General features: G+C 50.8%; 1 protein-coding gene across 4 annotated transcripts in view; it reads right to left on the bottom strand.

Moving 5' to 3' along the window:
* Positions 1-19,291, bottom strand: part of TMEM63B (transmembrane protein 63B) — a 97,940-nt gene that overhangs the window by 34,897 nt on the left and 43,752 nt on the right. For all 4 annotated transcript variants that reach the window (XM_075925037.2, XM_075925034.2, XM_075925035.2 and 1 more), the window contains exons 2-3: positions 4,463-4,661; positions 1,445-1,524 (exon numbers count right to left, since the gene is read on the bottom strand). In XM_075925037.2, the coding sequence (XP_075781152.1) occupies positions 1,445-1,524; positions 4,463-4,639 (257 nt within the window). In that variant the 5' untranslated portion in view covers positions 4,640-4,661. The remainder of the gene's footprint in view (positions 1-1,444; positions 1,525-4,462; positions 4,662-19,291) is intronic.

Raw genomic sequence — 19,291 nt, 5'->3', positions numbered from 1 at the left:
AGGGCCACAGAAAATATCAGTCGGGGCCAGACAAGTGATAAGCAGGAAGAATGGAGGGGAGGCATCGAGGCTCAGGGCTTGCCCCCAGGGCCAGATTAACTCTTCTGGGGGTCTCAGGCTAGTAGATTTTGTGGGCCCACTCTGCTGAGGGCTAAAATGGAGGGGTTCTCAGTGTGCGGGAGGGGACTGCTGGGAAGCGGCGGGGTGGGTGGGGTCTGGGCGGGAGGTAGGGTGCAGAAGGGGAATGGGAGGGTATGTGGGATCTGGGACACCTACCTGGTGCAGTTCAGATGTGGGCGGGACGGGACATAGCTGTCTTTGCCTGGCAAGGTCTGCAGGGGGCGCTCTGCTGCAGTGCACAGAGCTCTTTCCTCCCCCCTGCAAGGCAGAGTCTACAGACTCGGCCCATGGGCCGTAGGTTCGCCACCCCTGCTTTTACCAAAGGCCCAGAGAGCATGGAAGCCTCTCTCAAGAGCCTCTAGGGAGGAGCTGAGTAGCATCTGAACGCAAGATCATCTTGGCATTGGAAACAAGGAATGCTGAGGAATAAGGGGAATGGCGCAGCCCCCGAAACAACTCTGCTTCTCATTGCTTCCCTGTGGAGCTGGCTTCCCGCGAGCGAGGGAGGGTAGGTGTGAGCGCAGCCTCCCAGTCGTTACCATTATCCCACTCCTCCTCCACCTCAGGAAAGGTCATAGCCAGCCGGGATCTCCAGTCCCCCCCTCCGCCTGGCGCACTGCTCTCTGCCATTGGAACTCTTCCGCCGGGTTTCAGCCCACACGGCAGTGCCGTAGCCAAGCCACATCCCATTAGACTTCAGACTACGCTGCCCTCAGCAGTAAGGGGAAAAGCTTTCCCTTCGGCCACTACCACGGACCTCAATAACGTCACCTGGACCCCTGCACCTGACCCAATTCACTCACACGTCCTGCTCAGAGCCCTGCTTCTCAGCCAGCCCCACCTGGCTACATCTGCTTCCCCAATTACCGGGACCCGTCCCGCTAAGAACTCTACACCCGACAGCCCAGCATGCGGCTCCCACCTGTACGTAAGGCGAAATCAGTGAGCACAATCCCCTCTGCTGCATTGCTAGCCACGCAGTTACTGCGGCAGGCCTTGCCCTTTGTCCTCTCCCCTACCCCATCTTCTTCTGCCATCCCTTGCTGGGCCACTGCTGTTTTCACAAGGCAGGGAGCTGGCAAAGCATTGTGGGAATCTTAAGTCATACTTTGCAATCCTACTTCTGGAGCCACCGGGGTTTGTTGCCGCACAGGGATGAAATCAGAGTGACAAAGGGCTGGCAGGTTGGACTCCAGGGACTCTTTCTTCCTGGGAGTTATGGGGGGTAAGCCAATATAAGCACTACCTCTTCCCCACCCTAGTGCCATCTAGGCACACTGCACTGCACTCAGTTTTCTTCAAGCCCCCCACATCCTGACCTTACCTGTCAGCGTCAGTCACCAGGGCCAGGCGTCCATAGTCCCAGGCTACTTTACGCAAGATTGAAAAGACAAACAGCAGTGCCTGCAAAAAGAGCCAAGAAGAAACCATGAGACAAAGCCCCACTAGCTGGTGGATCTGCCCCCCACGCCCCGCCCCATCTGCCTGACACAGCGAGAATAACGGCAGGGCACAGAGGAAGCAGCTTGTCTGGCTCATGTGGTGTAAGGAATCAGGCCTTCTCGCCCAGGTGCAGCAGCAAGGCCTAGGAAGGGAGAAGAATCCAAGGCGCCATCACAGCTTAACCGGCCATGAGGGGTGGCCGCATTGCGGAGCGGCAGCCGAACGCACGTGTGAGTTTGCTGCCGGTTAGCCAAAGCTTCCCAGAGGCCTGCTCTTGTTGTGGGGAGGGAAAAGGCACGGCAGGAAGTGGGTGTGGCCACTGCTCTACCAGCAGAGCTCTGCAGGGTGGCAAGATTCCCGCTAAGCTGCACAGCAGCACGGCCCCACAGCTGCTTACTGAGCCCGGGCATGGAGCAGCCTAGGTGGGGGGAGGGAGGGCACTTATCCCTCAGCTACAGCGGCAGCCCCCTGCTGAGGCCAGAGCGGTGAGTCTCTCCCAGCCAGTATCCCTCCCCCAGACAGGCAGCTCCGTGCCCAGCTGCCCTGAGCCCCTGGGCAGGGCTCATTAAGCGGCTGCGAGGCCGTGCTGCCACGCAGGTGTGAGGGAACCTTGAAGGGTGGCCATCCCATTTGATGGGTAGGGGGATACAGGGAGCACAGTCCCTGCAACCAAGGACCCAGGTGAGTGGGTCGTGCTGCGTGTGAATCCAGGAGAGGAAGGGTGTACTTCTGAACTCCTGGGACTCCCTGGGGGCTGCTGTTGTGTCCATGCTGGCTGCAGCCCTGCAGCTCCTGGCAAGGCATCAACAGGGCCCTTGTTTGGGCACCATGGCAGGCAGACCCAGAAAACGGGACTGAGAGATGCAGGACTGCCCACATCTGAGCTCTGGAGTGAGTCTGTAGCATTCTCCTACCAGAGCTCCTGCCCCCACTGCTATGCTGCTCCCAGAGCGGCTGGAACGGCCCTGCTTCTTCCTCGGAGAGAGCCCCACAGCTGGGCTTGGCATCATTCACCTGCCGCTGATCCTGTCCCAGTCTGGAAATGCCTCTGAGCAGAGGCCGTGAGGGGGCAAGCCCACCACAGGCAGTGTGTGCCCACAGCCTACATGGACGCTGGCCACACCAGAGAGGCGGAGCCGGCCCAGAGGCTCCAGATAAAGGAGCTCTGGATTGGTGGATGTCATTAGCCTTGAGCCTAGCCCTGAATGGAGGCTCCACAGGAATGGCTGCTGGGCGATGCCCAGGCAGAGCACAAGCACGTCGGGATCAGCTCCCCAGCCTGAGGGACACGTCTGTGTCCACACACACAGCTCGAGACTGTGTTTGTCTCACCCCTCACACTGGGGATCTGGTCCATGCCTAGGGCTCCTAGGCACTGTGGTCATACAAAGCAATGAACGTTATAGGTGACAACCTCGCCTGCTCTCCAGGGCACAAAGAGATGAACCTTCCCGCCTCCCGAGCCCTGATTTCACTAGTGGAGTTTAAGCCATCTGCTCTCAGACTATGCAGGAAGCAGCAGAAGAATCAGAGGGGAGCTCGGGGCTGGCAGGGCAGGAAGGCCCAACGGCCTTGGCGTTAGTTGTGTCTATTCCTATAGATAGCCCTAGTGCCCACCCCAAACTAGGGATGTAACAGAGTTGTTGATTAGCTGATTAAACAATAAGCAAAAGCTTACGGGTTAATGGTACGCACTGCTCACATTTAAATGCAGAGCCCCAGTTGGGGGGGGGGGGGGAGAAGAACTTCCCCCGCTGCGGCTTTGAATTTAAAATGTAGTAGGAGGCAGGCAGGCAGGCAGCCTGGCTCAGTCCTGGCTCGCGCTGGGTCCAGGACATCCCCCCGCTGCAGCTCTACATGTAGTAGGAGTTGGGCTGCCTGTTCACCTGGCTCTTACTACATTTAAGCTGCAGAGCTGCAGCGGGGGTACGTCCTGGACCCAGCGCAAGCCACGACTGGGCGCTTTAACTTCCCTTATCGACTAATCGTGTAGTTGATAAACATTCTAATCGACTACACGATTAGAAACTACTCACCTCTTAGCATCCCTACCCTAAACCTCCACCTTCCAGCCCCAACCCTTCCCCATCCCTGTCTTCTTGCCTGTCCACTTCACGCCGCTCCTTAGTGAGACGTGAGTGAGGGCAGGAGGGACGTGGCACGAAGCCGGGCTGGAGAGGCCTGAGTCCGAGTCTGCTCCTCACAACCATCCCAGCCAGCCCTAACTGGCCCCTTCATTGGCAGCCCTGCCAGAGAAGCCAAAGGACTGAGGGCCATGGTAAGTGACTTCCTGGCGCTGTTCCTTCTGGTGGGGCTGCCAGGAAAGCTCGCCCTGCCCATGCGGCGCACCGCCCTTTCAGCAGGGATTCATGGCATTTTTTTCTTGAAGCTATTGAAAACCCAGGTGCTCTGATGCCTGAGAGCCAGTGTGCTCCAGCTGGCCAGCCTACCACTGCCAGGGACAGAGCAGCCCCCGGGTGGCTAAAACGAGGCAGGAAGAGCAATACCGGGCTGCCAAACATGAGTGCTGCCATATGCTCTGTGGATGCTAATCCCTTGAGCTTCCGAACCGCACCACCTCTGGGAGGTCAGTAGCATTATCCCGTGCTCACTGAGGGGAAACCGAGGCACGGAGGGGTCAAGTGAGCTGCCCAAGGTCACAGAGGAGCCAGTAGCAAAGCTGAGAAAAGGAAAGAATTAGGGAATCCTAGCTCCCATGCCATCCCGTCACCCTCCATCCTGAGCTGACAACCAGGGCCAGTAGTCCTGACTCCCAGGCATCCCAGCTCCAATCCAGATGTATTCCCCTCCCACATCTGGGGACAGTCCTGACTGGTTATGTCCATACAACTGTGCCCCCCGCAGAAAACAGCAGCTCAGAATGGTGCAGGAGACGTACCAGAAAGCACATGAAGTCGAGGGCCAAGACAGTGGGCACTCCCCCAAAGGGCAAGCCCTGCAGCACAGTGCTGCGGATGCGGGCACTGTAGCAGTAATCCTTGGTGCCGTTGCTACAGGTGGAGGCCTTGCAGGTGGCCCCTGCCGAGCCCAGGGTGGCAAACAGGAACGGAAGCATCTCTACTGCCTCATCGTCTTACCTGGAGGAGGGAGAGAAGGCACAGTTAGAAACCCACCTGATCAACCAGTCAGCAACCTGGGTAACAGAGGAAGCAGCTGCTGGGGATCTCCCAGAGCCACCTCCCACAGCTGCCAGTCTCTTCTGAACAGCAGCCTCTTGCTTTGTGATCTCAAGGGGAGCTGGCTAATGAAGTTACCAGCTGGCTAGCGATCATCAGCGGGAAGCCCAGGGAGGTACAAAAGCTTGCAGAAGAGGACACGTACCTTGCTTCAGCCCTCTCTCAAAAAGTAGCATGTGACTGGACAACTAGCAAAAGTACCATAAATAATTAAGGGGAAGGGACGCAGACTGAAATAAGTGAGCAAAGATCTGACCAACGTGAACGAATTCAATCCGAGGGGCCTGATGCGATTCACCCCAGAGTACCAAAGGAAGGAGCGGAAGAAGTCACGGAGCCACTGGCAAGGATGTTTGCAAACTGGTGGATGAGAGGGGAGATCCCAGAAGACTGCAAAAGGACTAATGTTGTGTCCATCTTTAAAAAGGGGGGAAAAAGAGGCATAAGGGAACTATAGACCAATCAGCCTGACTTTGATACCAGGGAAGTTACTAGAGCAATGTTCAAAATTAGGGCTGTCAAGCAATTAAAAAAGTGAACCATGGTTAATTGCTCTGTTAAACAACAACAAAATACTACTTATTTATATATTTTCTATATTTTCAAATGTATTGATGTTAATTACAACACAGAATACAAAGTGCACTGTGCTCACTTTTTGAGGATTTTGATTCCAAATATTTGTACTGTAGAACACAAAAGAAATAGAACCTAATGCAAGAAATGACGTGCAAGCTCTTTATCATGAACATTGACCTTCCAAACATAAAATTATGTCCAAAAAAAGCCCTGCATTCAAAAATAAAACAATGTAAGCGCTGAAGTTTTACAAATCCACTCAAGGTCTATTTCTTGTCCACTCAGGCAAGCTAGTTTGTTTACATTTGCAGGAAACAATGCTGCCTGATTCTTGTTTACAATGTCACCAGAAAGTAAAACAGCTGTTTGTTCACATGGCCCTACTGTAGCCAGAATCACAAAGTATTTACATGTCAAATGCACAAAAGATTCGTATTTCCCTTCATGCTTCGACCACCATTCCAGAAGACAAGTGCCCATGCTGCTAATGGGCTCTGCTCGGTTATGATCCAAAGCACTGTGGATTGACACATGTTCATTTTCATCATCTGAGTCACATGCCACTCACAGAAGGTCGATTTTCTGTTTTGGTGGCTCAGGTTCTGTAGTGTTGCCTCAGAGTGTTGCTCTTTTAAGGCTTCTGAGAACATGTTCCAGACCTTGTCGCCCAGATTCTGTAAGGCACTTTCAGATTCTTAAACTTTGGGTTGAGTGCTGTAGCTATCTTTAGAAATCTCACATTGATACCTTCTCTGTGTTTTGTCAAAGTTGCAGTAAAAGTGTTCTTAAAATGAACAATGTGTGCTGGGTCATAACCCAAGACTGCTATAACATGAAATCTATGGCAGAATGTGGGTAAAACACAGAGCAAGAGATGTACAATTCTTCTCCAAGGAGTTGAGTCACAAATGTAATTAACACATTTGTTTAATGAGCATCATCAACATGGAAGCACATCCTCTGGAAAAGTGGACAAAGCACCAAGAAACGTACAAATGCTCAATGTATCTCGCACATAAAAACCTCGCAATGCTAGCTACAAAAGTGCATGCATACACCTGTTCTCACTTTCAGGTGGCATTGTAAATAAGAAGCAGGCAGCATTATTTCATGCAAATGTAAACAAACTTGTTTCTCTTAGCAATTGACTGAAAAAGACCTAAGACTGAGTGGACTTGAGGGTTCGGAAGTTTTATGTTGTTTTGTTTGAGTGAAGATATGTGGCAATCTATGCTTGTACACTGCACTTTCACAATAAAGAGACTGCGGAACAGCGCTGGTATGAGGTAAACTGAAAAGTACTATTTTTGTATCATTTGTACAGTTCAAATATTTGCAATAAAAATACTATAAAGTAAGCACTGCACGTTTGATAACCTGTGTTTTAATTGAAAATGTAGAAAAAAATCCAATATATATTACATCCAATTGCTATTCTATTGTTTAGCAGTGCAATCAAAATTGCAATTAATTTTTTTGAGTTAATCACAGGAGTTCACTGTGAATAACTGACATCCCTATATAAAACATTCAATTTGTGAATACATGGAGGATGAAGGGGTAATCACTAGCTGCAAGCATAGATATATCACGAAATCAATCACATCTAACCAGCTTGATTTCCTTCTTTGACAGGGTGACTGGTTTGTGGATAGAGGGAATGCAGTGGATGTAATATACCTGGGCTCCAGAAAGGCTTTTGATAATCTCACATGACATTCTGATAAGTACGCTGGAGTAATTCTGGCTTGGCAGATCTACCATTAAGTGGCTACATAACTGGCTAAACAAGAGCAAACAAAGAGTAGCTATTAATGGAATGATGTCAGAATGGAGAGAGGGCTCAAATGGAATCCCACAGGGATCTGCGCTGGCTCTGGCATCGTTTAACATCTTTATTAATGACCTGGATGTACACAGAGAGAATATACTGATCAAATTTGCAGATGACACAAAGCTGAGAAGGGGGAGGGAGTTACAAATACTTTGGAAGAGAAAAGTAAAATGTAGAGGGATCCCAATAAGTTGGAGAACTGGGCTACAGACAACAAAATTAAATTCAACAAAGACAAAAGGAAGGTGCAGCACTTAGCGAAGCCAAACCAAATGCGCAAATACAAAATGGGGGCTGCTTGGTTTGGCAGCAGCTCGGCTGAGAAACATCTGGGAGTTGTAGTGGACCACAATCGCAGTATGAGTCAGCAGTGCGATGCTGCTGCAAAAAACCAAATACAGTTCTGGATTTCATTACCATCAGCAGAGGATGCTAGTCACAGGAGGTGCTAGTACTTCTGGTTGGGTCTTAGCTGGTGACCCAACCTGGAGAGAGTGCTCCAATGTATAGAAAGGGCATAGGAGAAACTGGAAAGGATTCAGAGGTGGGCAACAAAGATGATCAAAGGGTCGGAACAAGCTATATGTGCAAAGGCTGAAGAAACTGGGTACATTTAGTTTGGAAAAGAGATTGAGGGGGACAGGATGCTTGAAAGGCTGCCATAAAAAAAAGAGAGAGAGAGAGAGAGAGAGAGAGAGAAGAGGAAAGGCTGTTCTTTCTTGCCACGGGGCAGGACAAGAGGCAATGAGTTAGGCTAAACCGTAAGAAAAACTTCCTACCTGTGAGAACAGTAGGAGAAGGGAACAGACTGCCAGGGAGGTTGTGGAAACTCTTTCACTGGATGTTTTCAAAGGATCACTCAGACACAAGGGATCCTGCATTTTGGCAGGCGGTTGGACTAGACGACCCTGGTGGCCCTTTCTAACCTACGATTCTACAACATGACACTGGGAAGCAGAACAATTGGTGCCCTGTGAGCTTAAGCTTCTGTCCTTACAAGAGAGCTGCAGGAGGGCCCCAGAAATGCAACAATGCAGCACTCATAGCCTCTCCCAGTGTAATCACCAGCCACCTGGTAACTTCAGTCCCCTTCCTTACAGCAGCTAGAACAGTGTTTCTCAACCTTTTTTTTAATAAAGTATCCCCCCCTCCCTCAAAGTATAAGTACCCCCAGGACATACAGTTTTCAGACACACAGTTTTCTGCAACACATTTGTTTAAACAACTTAATAGTAGCTGGGTGATGAAATGTTTGGGTGTAAAAAGTACAAAAATAATAAAGTGCTGTAAAACTTAAAACAAAAATTCAGTTTTCTCCAAATTTCAAGTTGTGTTGACATACCCCTCAGACGTCTCTCGCATACCCCTAAGGGTACTCACACCACTGGTTGAGAAACACTGAGCTAGAGCACCCAGTCAGGGGATAACAGGCTCAAATGCAGGAGGGGTGCAAACGCACCCTCCCCATGGTCCTCATCAGCGCGAGGGGGCTCCGTGGCCACCTTCCTGGTGGTCTGTGGCTGGAGCTCAGCCTCCCTCCTTCCTCCCATAGTGGGGAGCCCGCACTGGCACTCCAGCCTCGTCTGCCTGCCCTCCCCGGATGGAGCACCAGCTTCCCAATGCAGGGGGGAGGGGAGAAAACTGCGAGCCTCACAGTGTGATCTGGCTTGTGGGGAAGAAGTGCTCCCCTTCCCAGGCTGGAGAACAGAGGCTTTTCCTGCTGCTCCCATTAGCTGGAATCTGGCCAATGGAAGCAGTGGGAGGTGGTGCCTGGGATTGGCATGGGGCATGAAGACAAGTAAGCACCCCCTACCCTCTCATGCCCAGACCTCGCACCCCTGGCAGCCCTGTCCCACACACTGAACCCCCTATTTCTGTCCCAACCCCAGAGACTAGCAAGGTCCACAAAATCCACTAACTCTGGAACCCCAGAAGGGTAAATCTGGCCTATGGAAAGCTCCGAACCTCAATCCTCCCTGTCCCTCCTCCTCCCCCAGTGGGGCTGGAACGCCAGGGTAGTGAAGTGTCTCAGTTGGGGGCCACATCATTGAGGGTTGGGGTTGTTTTTTTTGTTTTTCCCCGGGGGCAGCTGCTGCAGTATGCTCCCCTGGTCTGTATTTGGACTCGATTTTCCATTTCCGGTGGCAGGCCTTCAGGTTGATTAGACTGACTCCACCTCTCATCCGGTTACATGCCCTTCCCCCCTCTCCGCTTTAATCTCTCCAGGCCCCTTTCCAGGTCGGTTCCATCTTCCTGGGAGTTTTCTTCCTGCCTCCAAGCTGAATTTACATCAAAGCAGCAGCCAACCAGGGAACGTCTGACACACCCATATAGGCAACTAAGGGCAGTGACAGCTTGGGAGTTTTAGATCACTTAGTCAGAAAAACCCCTGTAAACCTGAGACACACACTTCTCCACCAGCATGGAAGCTGTGGACCACATGGGACTGCACAGTGGATCAGTTTCAGAAGCAGTGACTAGAACATGAGGGTGGTTTATGGAAGACCAGTCATCCCACAGAAGTGTGATAATTTCATTGAATGGGGGCAAAAATCAGTTGCTGAAGGAAAAGGCTCTATGGGAGGATTTATGCAGCCATTAGGTTGCTGTAATTAACTTTTCCCCGGAGTACCTTACACCCCAAGAGCACAGAACAATAGCGCAAAGTGACATTCTCCTGGCTAGCCACTACTGGGGGACATACGGAAGCTGTTTAACAGCACCCAGGAACTCTACCCAACAGCTGAAGGCGGGAAGAGAAGGATGGTCATCCCATAGAGGGAGGACAGAGGTCTGCAGAGTGTAGTTAACTCAAGTTTGGCCAAGATGCTGGGACTACCAAGGAGTTAATGAGATCACATCCAAAGAATGGCAAGCCCCACAACCCCCATAGCGACATCCTGGTTCATTACCGACCAACAGGAAAGAGTCCCCATCGCTGAATGGCCAACACTGATTCCTTGAACACTTGGGTTTTTCATGAATATCTCCCACCCACATCCTGAGCCACCCTGTTTAGCTGGAGAGCTCTATCACCATCCCAGCACAAGGATGCTGGTTCGCGGGAAGGAAGATTTGCTGCTGCGTCCCAGGAGATCTTGCTTGAAAAACAACCCCCCCATTGGCTCAGCTGAGGCACAATCACATGGAGAAGAGCTGCCAGAAAAGCTGTAAGCAAAAGGCCACAACATACAGCAGCTTATTGATTGGCTAGAGGAGTCCAGTGGGAATTGGGAGGTGGCTGGGATTTTATTTAAGAGCAGCACTAATGACCTGGAAAAGAAGCCATACATCACCTTAAATTCACAGATGGGAATAAGAGATGGGGGAGGGTGCTGACATGGTCAGAGAGGGAGAGGAAAATCCAGGACAGCAGGGGGCAGGCTGCCATAAAGTGATCAGGGTCTAATAACGTGGGAGTCAGCCAGCTTAGTCACCCTGGCAAAATGAATAAGAAACAGGTACTCGATGGGAGGGAGAAAACACGGCAGCTCAGAGCAATCTGGGTGAGTAAAAGGGGGCAGCAAATGACACAGGAGCCTGGAATGGAGTTGAACAGCAAAATTACCCAAGGGCCCCTGTGGTTTTGGGCTGCATGCAGATCAGGGGAGGAGGCCTTGTGTGATACAGCGCTGAGGAAACCCCGCCTCAGATACTGCAGACAACTCTGAGCAAGACCACAGGGTATCAACAAACATGGAAGGCCTAGAGGACCCAATCCAACATCCGTTGGAGTCAAGGGGAATCTTTCCACTGACTTCAGTGGGCTCTAAATAGGGTAGAAGGCTGCTGGGAAACACGCACATGGCAATGAAAGGGGAAAATAATAACAATCAACCAACATTAGGAGGGGCAAAGTGACCGGAGGGGGAGTCAACAAGTGACTGAGTGGAGTGGCAGAAGAGGAGTATCCTCTTGACCTAGATCTAGGAGGCTGCAGGGCGGTGTCTCAGGGGAAGGGCTAAAACTCCACCAGTCAGGATGTTCACAACTAGACTGGAAAAAGGGCCAGAAAAAGTGTTGTAGGGAGCAGAGAAGAAGTGGATGTCACCTGTACCTGATGGGAAGGAGATTAGCAGATGGGCAGAGATTAGTTATGTAGGTGTGACACAGAGGGGGTTGTGTTCACTCTGTGATGTTGTGGGTGATTCCTACTCTCCTGTGCTGCTCTGTTGAAACAGTGTGTGTGTGCACGTGCGCCTCAGTTTCCTTGGGCACTGCACCAGTGTCCAGATGGGAATGGGAATGTTGGGTGCGGCTCTCACTGAGGGAGGCTGTCCCATTTTAGTAGGTACACAATAGCTCAGGCTGTCCTGTAACCTGAGCCTAGGTGAGGGGAGCTCACCTAGGTGACACCTTGCCCTGGAATCTGAACAAAGGAGGGGGCGGAGCTGCCTCCAAGCTGGGGGACAAGTTGCAGGGTGTGTGAATTCTTGGCTGGTGGACGATGCAGACAGGCCGCCCTGGGTCCCCTTCTCCTCAAGTTGGATTGTACTGACTGCTCCTGGCTCCTGTGTTAACAAGTCTGTGCTACGCTGTGTCCTTGTCAACGAATAAACCTTCTGTTCTACTGTCCGAGAGTCACCTCTGGCTGTGGATGGGAGTGCCGGCCTCAGTGACTCCTCCACTCTCCGTACCAGTATGGACCCAAGTCATAATAAAGGAAGAACAGCCCCATCGCACAAACCACCACTAGTTCAATTAGCAGCGATCAGCCCTCTTGTACGTAGCATGGGCAATGGAGAGACAACTCCTCTCAAGAGGCGGGACCCTCCAGGGCAGGGCCCAGGGGACGTTTGCCTTGTCCTACTGCTGCCCAGGCTCTAGGTCTCAGATTCACTAGCTGTGTCCACCGGACCCAGGAGTGGGCAGAGGGGAGGATGGGAGCTGTGCCTGAAGGACCCCAAGGAACTCAAAGGACTAAACTCTTACAGGCGCTAGAGCTGGCCAGCTTGAAAGAGACTTGCTCTGAGGGGCTAGGTGGTCAAAACCAGACTGCTCAGGCATCAGCCATGTATGCTGCAGAGTCAGGGCTAAGCTTCTTCACAGCTCACAACAGCCTGGGCTTGGTTTCCCCCGAGACTCACTTCCCACCTCTTCATGCAGCAGCTGCACCTGCACGGCAATTAGCCTCGCTTAGCTCAGCCACAGCAACAGGGCTGAACGGCTGTCATGACAGCCAATTAGATGCAGGGCGGACAAGAAGGGACCATAACAGCAAGAAAGAACAGGAGTCAAAGGATTGGCTTGGGGCACCTGGTGTGTGGGAATTCCTATGCCAGGGTAGCCCTAGATGTGCCAAATGTGCACCCGTGCCCCTCAAGGTCAGTAGCCCAGCAGACCATCAGTCAGTTTGCCCTTCGCACAGCTCCCAAGGACCGATGGGCAATCGCCAAGACGCATGGGCGCTCATGCTAGAGACCAATTAGAGAGGCACCAGCAAATTCAGGCACTTGTAGGCTTGCTAAAAAGCAGCGTGCCTCTCTCAGGAACTGGAGCACACAGACAGGCAAACCCTTGGAAAATCATTCACAGGATTCCTGAGGAGAAACGTACTGAGGTGGGGACAGACTTCTGGCAAAGCTGGCTGAATCCTGAGAGCCAAACACAGACTCAGATGCTGGAGGAGAGGTCAGAAGCCAGTTCTGGGGATCTTAGCCCCCGAGATTCCAGTTTCCCCCTAGCTCCAGGGTGCCAGTGATTGACAACAGCAGGATGGCTGTTCAACAGCCCCCGTATGAAATGTGTTAGGAACACTGGAACAGACCCACAAAAGGTATGGAGGTGCCTAACTTCCACTGAATTCAATCATGGTTTGCTGTGAAGAAGAGTTCTGTTAAGCTTGTCTCTTCCACCAATGGAAGTTGATCCATTAAAAGATATTAACTCACCCACCTTGTGTCTCATTGAATTCACTGGAAGCTAGGAGCCAAAATACCTCTGCAATACCTGTGAACCATAACAATTGCCCTTCTGGATCAGCCCTGAGGTGTCTCTAGCCCCATATCCTCTCTGTGCTGGACCAGATGCTTCAGAGGAAAGTGTAATGATACCTATAGTGGACAACTGTGGAAAAAACCCATCTATAGGGAAGTGTCTTCCAAGCTTGTCCAGTAGACACTGGCACATGCCCTGAAACAGGAGGGTTTTTGTCCCGTCCAGTGTAACTGTGGATGGCTTCATTATCAGCAGAAATACCAGAACTTTTTTTAGTGCATCCTTTTATGTGCTTGGCCTCAAATTACTTCTTGTGACAGTGAGTTCCCCAGGCAAATTATGTTGAATAAGACCATAGCTTTTTATACATATTAAAATGTATCCCCTTTCAATTTTCCTTGCATTCTTGTCATAAGAAAGAGTAAATGAGGCTATGTCTGCACTAGAGACCTTACAGCGGCACAGCTGTGCTATAGCCACTGTAAGCCAACAGGACAGACCTCTCCTATTGGCATAATTAAACCACCCCCAATGAACAGTGGTAGCTACTTTGCTGTGAGAGCATCTCCTGCCAACAAAGAACTATTCACACTGGTGCTTCTGTCTGTGAAACTTACACTGGTTGGGGGTTCACACCTCTGACAAACAAATGTGCTGGTGTAGACATAGCCTAGGACAGAGATGGGCAATAATTTTTGAAAGGGGGCCACTTCAAAAATGCCAAAGTGGTCATGGGCTGCCCTGAAAGGGGTGGAGCCTCAGGTGGAAGAGGTGGAGCCTCAGGTAGGAGGGGTGTGGCCTTTAAATAGCTGGAATTGAAAGGGCTCGCACCTCCCCTGCAGCTTCCAGGCAACCCATTAACAGCAGGGTCAGGAGCTGTGAACCCTTTCAACTCCTGCTATTTAAAGATCTCGCACCTTAGCCGCCACGCAGAAGGCGCAAGCCCTTTGAACAGAAGCAGCTGAAAGGGCTCACAGCTCCCGGCTCCACCACTAACACGCTGCCCGGAAGCAACCATGGGAGGCTCAAGCCCTTTCAAATGCTTCTATTTAAAGGGCTTGTGTCTGCCAAGGGTGGGATGTGTGTGTTCGTGCATTGCCTGGCAGCCTACTGATAGGGGCAAACCCTTAAATAGAAGCAAGTGAAAGGGCTCGTGCCTCCCCAGTGGCTCCCAGGCAACGTGTTAGCAGCGGGGCTGGGAGCTGGGAGCCCTTTCAACTGCTTCTATTTAAAGGACTTGTGCCTTGTCAGGGTTCCCAGCCTACCACTAACGCGTTGCTTGAGAGCCACTGTCACGCCTTACTCGCGTGGGTCAAGACCGTGTCGCTCAAAAAAAAGGATTTGAGGTGATACGCGGCCGATGCCGGCAGGGTGGGGTCCGGGCCCTCCCTCACTCCCGGACCCCGGCCCAGGGCCCTAACACTAGGAACTTGACTCCCAGTGGAAGCAGGTGGGGGCTTGCCCCTAAACTCGCCTGCTCATGGGCTCCGCGACCCTCCCTGGGCCTGTAAACCCCGCCGGCAACGGGCTCAACTCTCCCTCTACCCCAGCGTGAATAGCCCGGGTCCTCCGCGCCCTGGCTCCCCCGCGCCCTCCGATACCTGCTCCTCCTTCCCCTCTGTGCCTTCCTCCCTCCCTCCCTTGTCCATCCGGCCCATTTTATCCTCCCTCCCCCGGCCGCTTTCCCCTGCCCCCGGGTGCCTGGCGTCCCTCTTCGCCGGCGCGTCGGTGACGTCAGGCAAAGCCATCGCCGGGCGACACGGTGCGCCGTCTTCCCCGCTGTCGGGCCAGCCGGCCGCAGCCTTCCCCAGCCCCCGCCCTTCTCGGGGGCTGTCCGACAGCGGGTTCCCCTGGGTCGCCGGGGCTGAAACCGCGTCCCCCGCAACCGCGGATGGTCCTTCCGCCCGCGGCTGGTGACGGGGTTGCTCCACCCCGTCACAGCCACCATGGAGGCGTGAGCCCTTTCAACTCTGCTATTTAAAAGGCTCGTGCATTCCCAGTGGCTGCCAGGCAACCCACTGGGGGTGTGGCAGGGAGCTGCCACAGATATAGTTTTCACCTGCAGAGTCCGGTATAAAAAAAGCCAAAAAAACCCCACTCATCCCCCAACCCAAAAAACCAGAAAATACCAGACACGTAAAATGTCCGATATTTTGTTTCTCTCGGACGGAAGGCTCGTGGGGACATTCTTGGCTGGGGCAAGGGGAGCAGGGAGCGTGGGAATTTAAAGGCGCAGTGCTTCCCTCCCCCCCCAGCTAATTATCCCCCCTGCCATGTTCAGGATTTTTTCTGAAAGTATCTGGCAACCCTAACCATGGGCCGGGTGAAAAGGATAGGTGGGCCAGATCCGGCCCTCTGATAGCCTCTTGCCCAACCCTGGCCTACGAGCATCCACTCTCCCTTCTCTAGGCCATTCTTTGTTTTATACACCATTAGGTCCGTATGTACGTGCCTCCTCTCCAAAACTACCCAGTTGTTTTGACCTCCCTTCATGTAAAGTTTCTCCCAATCTCTGCTCATTCTTCTTGCCCATTTCTGACTATGTCCTTTGCTTGCAAAGTACTTTCTGACCAGAACGGCACGTGGTATTCCAGATGAGGCAGTGCCATTGATTTACATAATGGCGTTATAATATTTTCAGTACTTTTTTCTACCCTGTTCCATATGCCTCTGAGGATCGTGAGGATCGTCTTTAATGAACCATCCCCTGGTGATGCCCATGTCTTTTCCCTGAATATTACAGTTAATTTAGAACACAGCGATGGCTGAGTAATATACAAGTTATTCCTTTCAGTGTGCATTCACGTGCATTTTTCAATACTGAGTTCCATCTACCATCATTTTGCCCATTCACCAAGCTGTATGTCATGTCACTCGGGAGTTCCTTAGTCTTCTCTTCTTGTCCAGACTAATCTAAATAATTCCATGTCATTTGCAGAGTGGGCTGCTACTTTGCTCATGTCTTTCCCAGAGCATTAATATATATATTTAAACAACACCATTCCTAGTACAGAACCTTGTGGTCCTCCGCTTTTAATTTCTTGCCATGTTGAAAATGTGACTTATTCCAGCGGTGTGTTTCTGGTTACTTAGCCAGTTTTTGATCAATGACAACACATCTCCTCCCATCACTGGTCTCCTTCACAGCTTTTGTGGGAGACGTTATTGAGGCTTTTTTTAAACAGATTAGGATGGTCAGATTTCCATTATTCACTATTTTACCAACTTGTTCAAAGAATCCTATTAGATTAGCGAGGCATGATTTCCCTTTGTGGAACTGCACAAAGGTAATGCACAGCTAAGGGTTTTATAAAAAATGTTGTAAATTAGTCCAACCAGTTAAGTCTCACTGGTGTGTGGTTCCCAGGGTCACCTCAGTGCCTACACACAAACGGTGCACAGCTCTTGCTTCAAGTCCTCTGGTACAGAAACTGATTGAATTAGTGCAGAGCATTAGTTATTAGCTGGCAGCACATTCTGAAAGCATCTGCTTCTCAGAGTCACAGCTCACGTTCTGGTGCCTGGCTAGAAGCAGAAGCCACTAGCTTTCGCACAGGGTCAGTTGCGGTGTTGTAAGTTCCACGAGGCGTACAGATAGTTCGGAATAACTACATAGTTCGAACTATCTAGCCCGTGCCGCGTGTAGCGGCGCGGCACGGGGTTCGAACAAGCCGGCTTTTAAAAATGGCGGAGCCGGCTTTATGCTAATGAAGCCCGGGAAATTCAAATCCCGGGCTTCATTAGCAAGTTCGGTATGCATACATTACCCCCCTAGTTCGAACTAGGGGGGTAGTGTAGACATACCCAGGGTGATTAAACACTGGAATAAATTGCCTAGGGAGGCTGTAGAATCTCCATCTCTGGAGATATTTAAGAGTAGGTTAGATAAATGTCTATCAGGGATGGTCTAGACAGTACTGGGTCCTGCCACGAGGGCAGGGGACTGGACTCAATGACCTCTCGAGGTCCCTTCAAGTCCTAGGGTTCTATGATTCTATGCTCTGGATGGGTTCTTAGAGACATTTGTTGTCGGTCCTCTCATATCCATCCCTACGCTGCAGTGTGTGATTATTCCCTGCTATTTCATTGTGCTGATCCACTTGCCTCTAGTAACAATTCCCATCCCCATACCAGCTGGTGCTACCATGCCTATTGCCAGCTTTCTCCCAATCTGAGTGAGGCAGGGGAACTGCTCCCCCACCTCTGCAAAAGTGATGTGTGGTCAAGGAGCACAGAAGAGAGGTGCCTGCACGCCTATGGCACTGAGCAAAGACAGAACATAGACAGGGCAACTGCAACTGTTACATAAGAATGGCCATAGCGGGTGAGACCAAAGGTCCATCTAGCCCAGTATCCTGTCTGCCGACAGCGGCTAATACCAGATGCCCCAGAGAGAGGGAACACAACAGGTAATCCTCATGTGATCCCTTCCCTGTCACCCACCTCCAGAGAAACATTGGCTAGGGACACCATTCCTACACATCCTGGCTAATAGCCATGGATGGACCTCATCTCCAAGAATCTATCTAGCTCTTTTTGGAACCCTGTTAAAGTTCTAGCCTTCACCACATCCTCTGGCAAGGAGTTCCTCAGGTTGACTGTGCGTTGAGTAAAGAAAATCTTCCTTTTCTTTGTTTTAAACCTGCTGCCGATTAATTTCATTTCGTGACCCCTACTTCTTATGTTATGGGCACAAGTAAATAACTTTTCCTTATTCACTTTTTCCACATTAGTCATGATTTTATAGACCTCTATCATACCCCCCCTTAGTCTCCTCTTTTCTAAACTGAAAAGTCCCAGTCTCTAATTGCTCTTCATATGGGACCCGTTCCAAACCCCTCATCATTTTTGTTGCCCTTTTCTGAACCTTTACCAATGCTAATATCTCTTTGAGATGAGACGATCACATATGTATGCAGTATTGATGATGTGGGTGTACCATGGTTTTATATAGGGGCAATTAAGATATTCTCTATCCCTTTTTTAATGATTCCCAACATTCTGTTTGCTTTTTTGACTTCCACTGCACATTGAGTGGATGTTTTCAGAGAACTATCCACAGTAACTCCAAGATCTCTTTCTTGAGTAGTTGTAGCCAAATTAGTCCCCATAATATTGAATATCTAGTTGGGATTATTTTTTCCAATGTGGATTACTTTGCATTTATTAACATTAAATTTCATTTGCCATTTTGTTGCCCAAACACTTAAGTTTGGTGAGATCTTTTTGAAGCTCTTCACAGTTTGCTTTGGTCTTAACTATCTTGAGCAGTTTAGTATCATCTGCAAATTTTGCCACCTTACTGTTTACTCCTTTTTCCAGATCATTTAGAAATAATTTGAATAGGATTATTCCCAGGACAGACCCCTCAAAGAACTCTAGCAGATTAGTAAGGCATGATTTCCCTTTACAGAAACCATGTTGACTTTCTATGAAATTATGTTCATCTACGTGTCTGACAATTCTATTCTTTACTATAGTTTCAACAAATGTGCCCAGTTCTGACGTTAGACTTACCTGTCTGTAACTGCCAGGATCACCTCTACAGCCCTTTTTAAATATTGGCAGCATGTTAGCTATCTTCCAGTCCTTACGTACGGAAGCTTGAATGGTTCAGTTGAAGGCTGTTCCCCTGCCCCAGCCCGGCCCAGTTGTGGCACTGGAGTTCTGGGCACAGCAAGAGGGCCCAGCCCTGGCACAACAATGGGCTGTGAGAGATTTACTCCCGGCCCATAAACAGGAATGGGAGAAGATTCCCAGTCATGGTCCAACCCTTTTGGCTGGGCAGGAGCGAGGTCTCTCAGCCTGTAGATGTACGTGGAACCAGGAGGGGAAGCTCTGTGCCCATTGTGGGCACAGCTCACGGCAGGAGGAGTCCCTGTCCCACCCTGGAGCAGAATTGGGGCACATTCTTGGGGGTGGGCTGGAGAAATGCCACTTGCCATTTCTGTCCCAGTGCTACCCACATCAGCCTTTGCCTTGGGATGTGAAAGCCAGATCTGAGGCTGGATCGACAGATTCATGCACCCTGCCCAAGCAGACAGCTTAACATACACTCACTGTTTACATCTGCTCCTGGATACAGTTTCAACAGCTGGCTAGCCCAGGCATTAGTTGTGGGCACAGCTCTCCCAACAGTTGCGCTGGCAGAAACTGCACCAGCTGGCCATGCTTCCTCTGG

Source organism: Pelodiscus sinensis, chromosome 3 (genome assembly GCF_052426305.1).
Source record: "Pelodiscus sinensis isolate ZL-2025 chromosome 3, ASM5242630v1, whole genome shotgun sequence".
NCBI lineage: Eukaryota > Metazoa > Chordata > Testudines > Trionychidae > Pelodiscus > Pelodiscus sinensis.
Note: the sequence above shows the minus strand (reverse complement) of the source record. Positions and strands in the feature narration are given on the sequence as shown.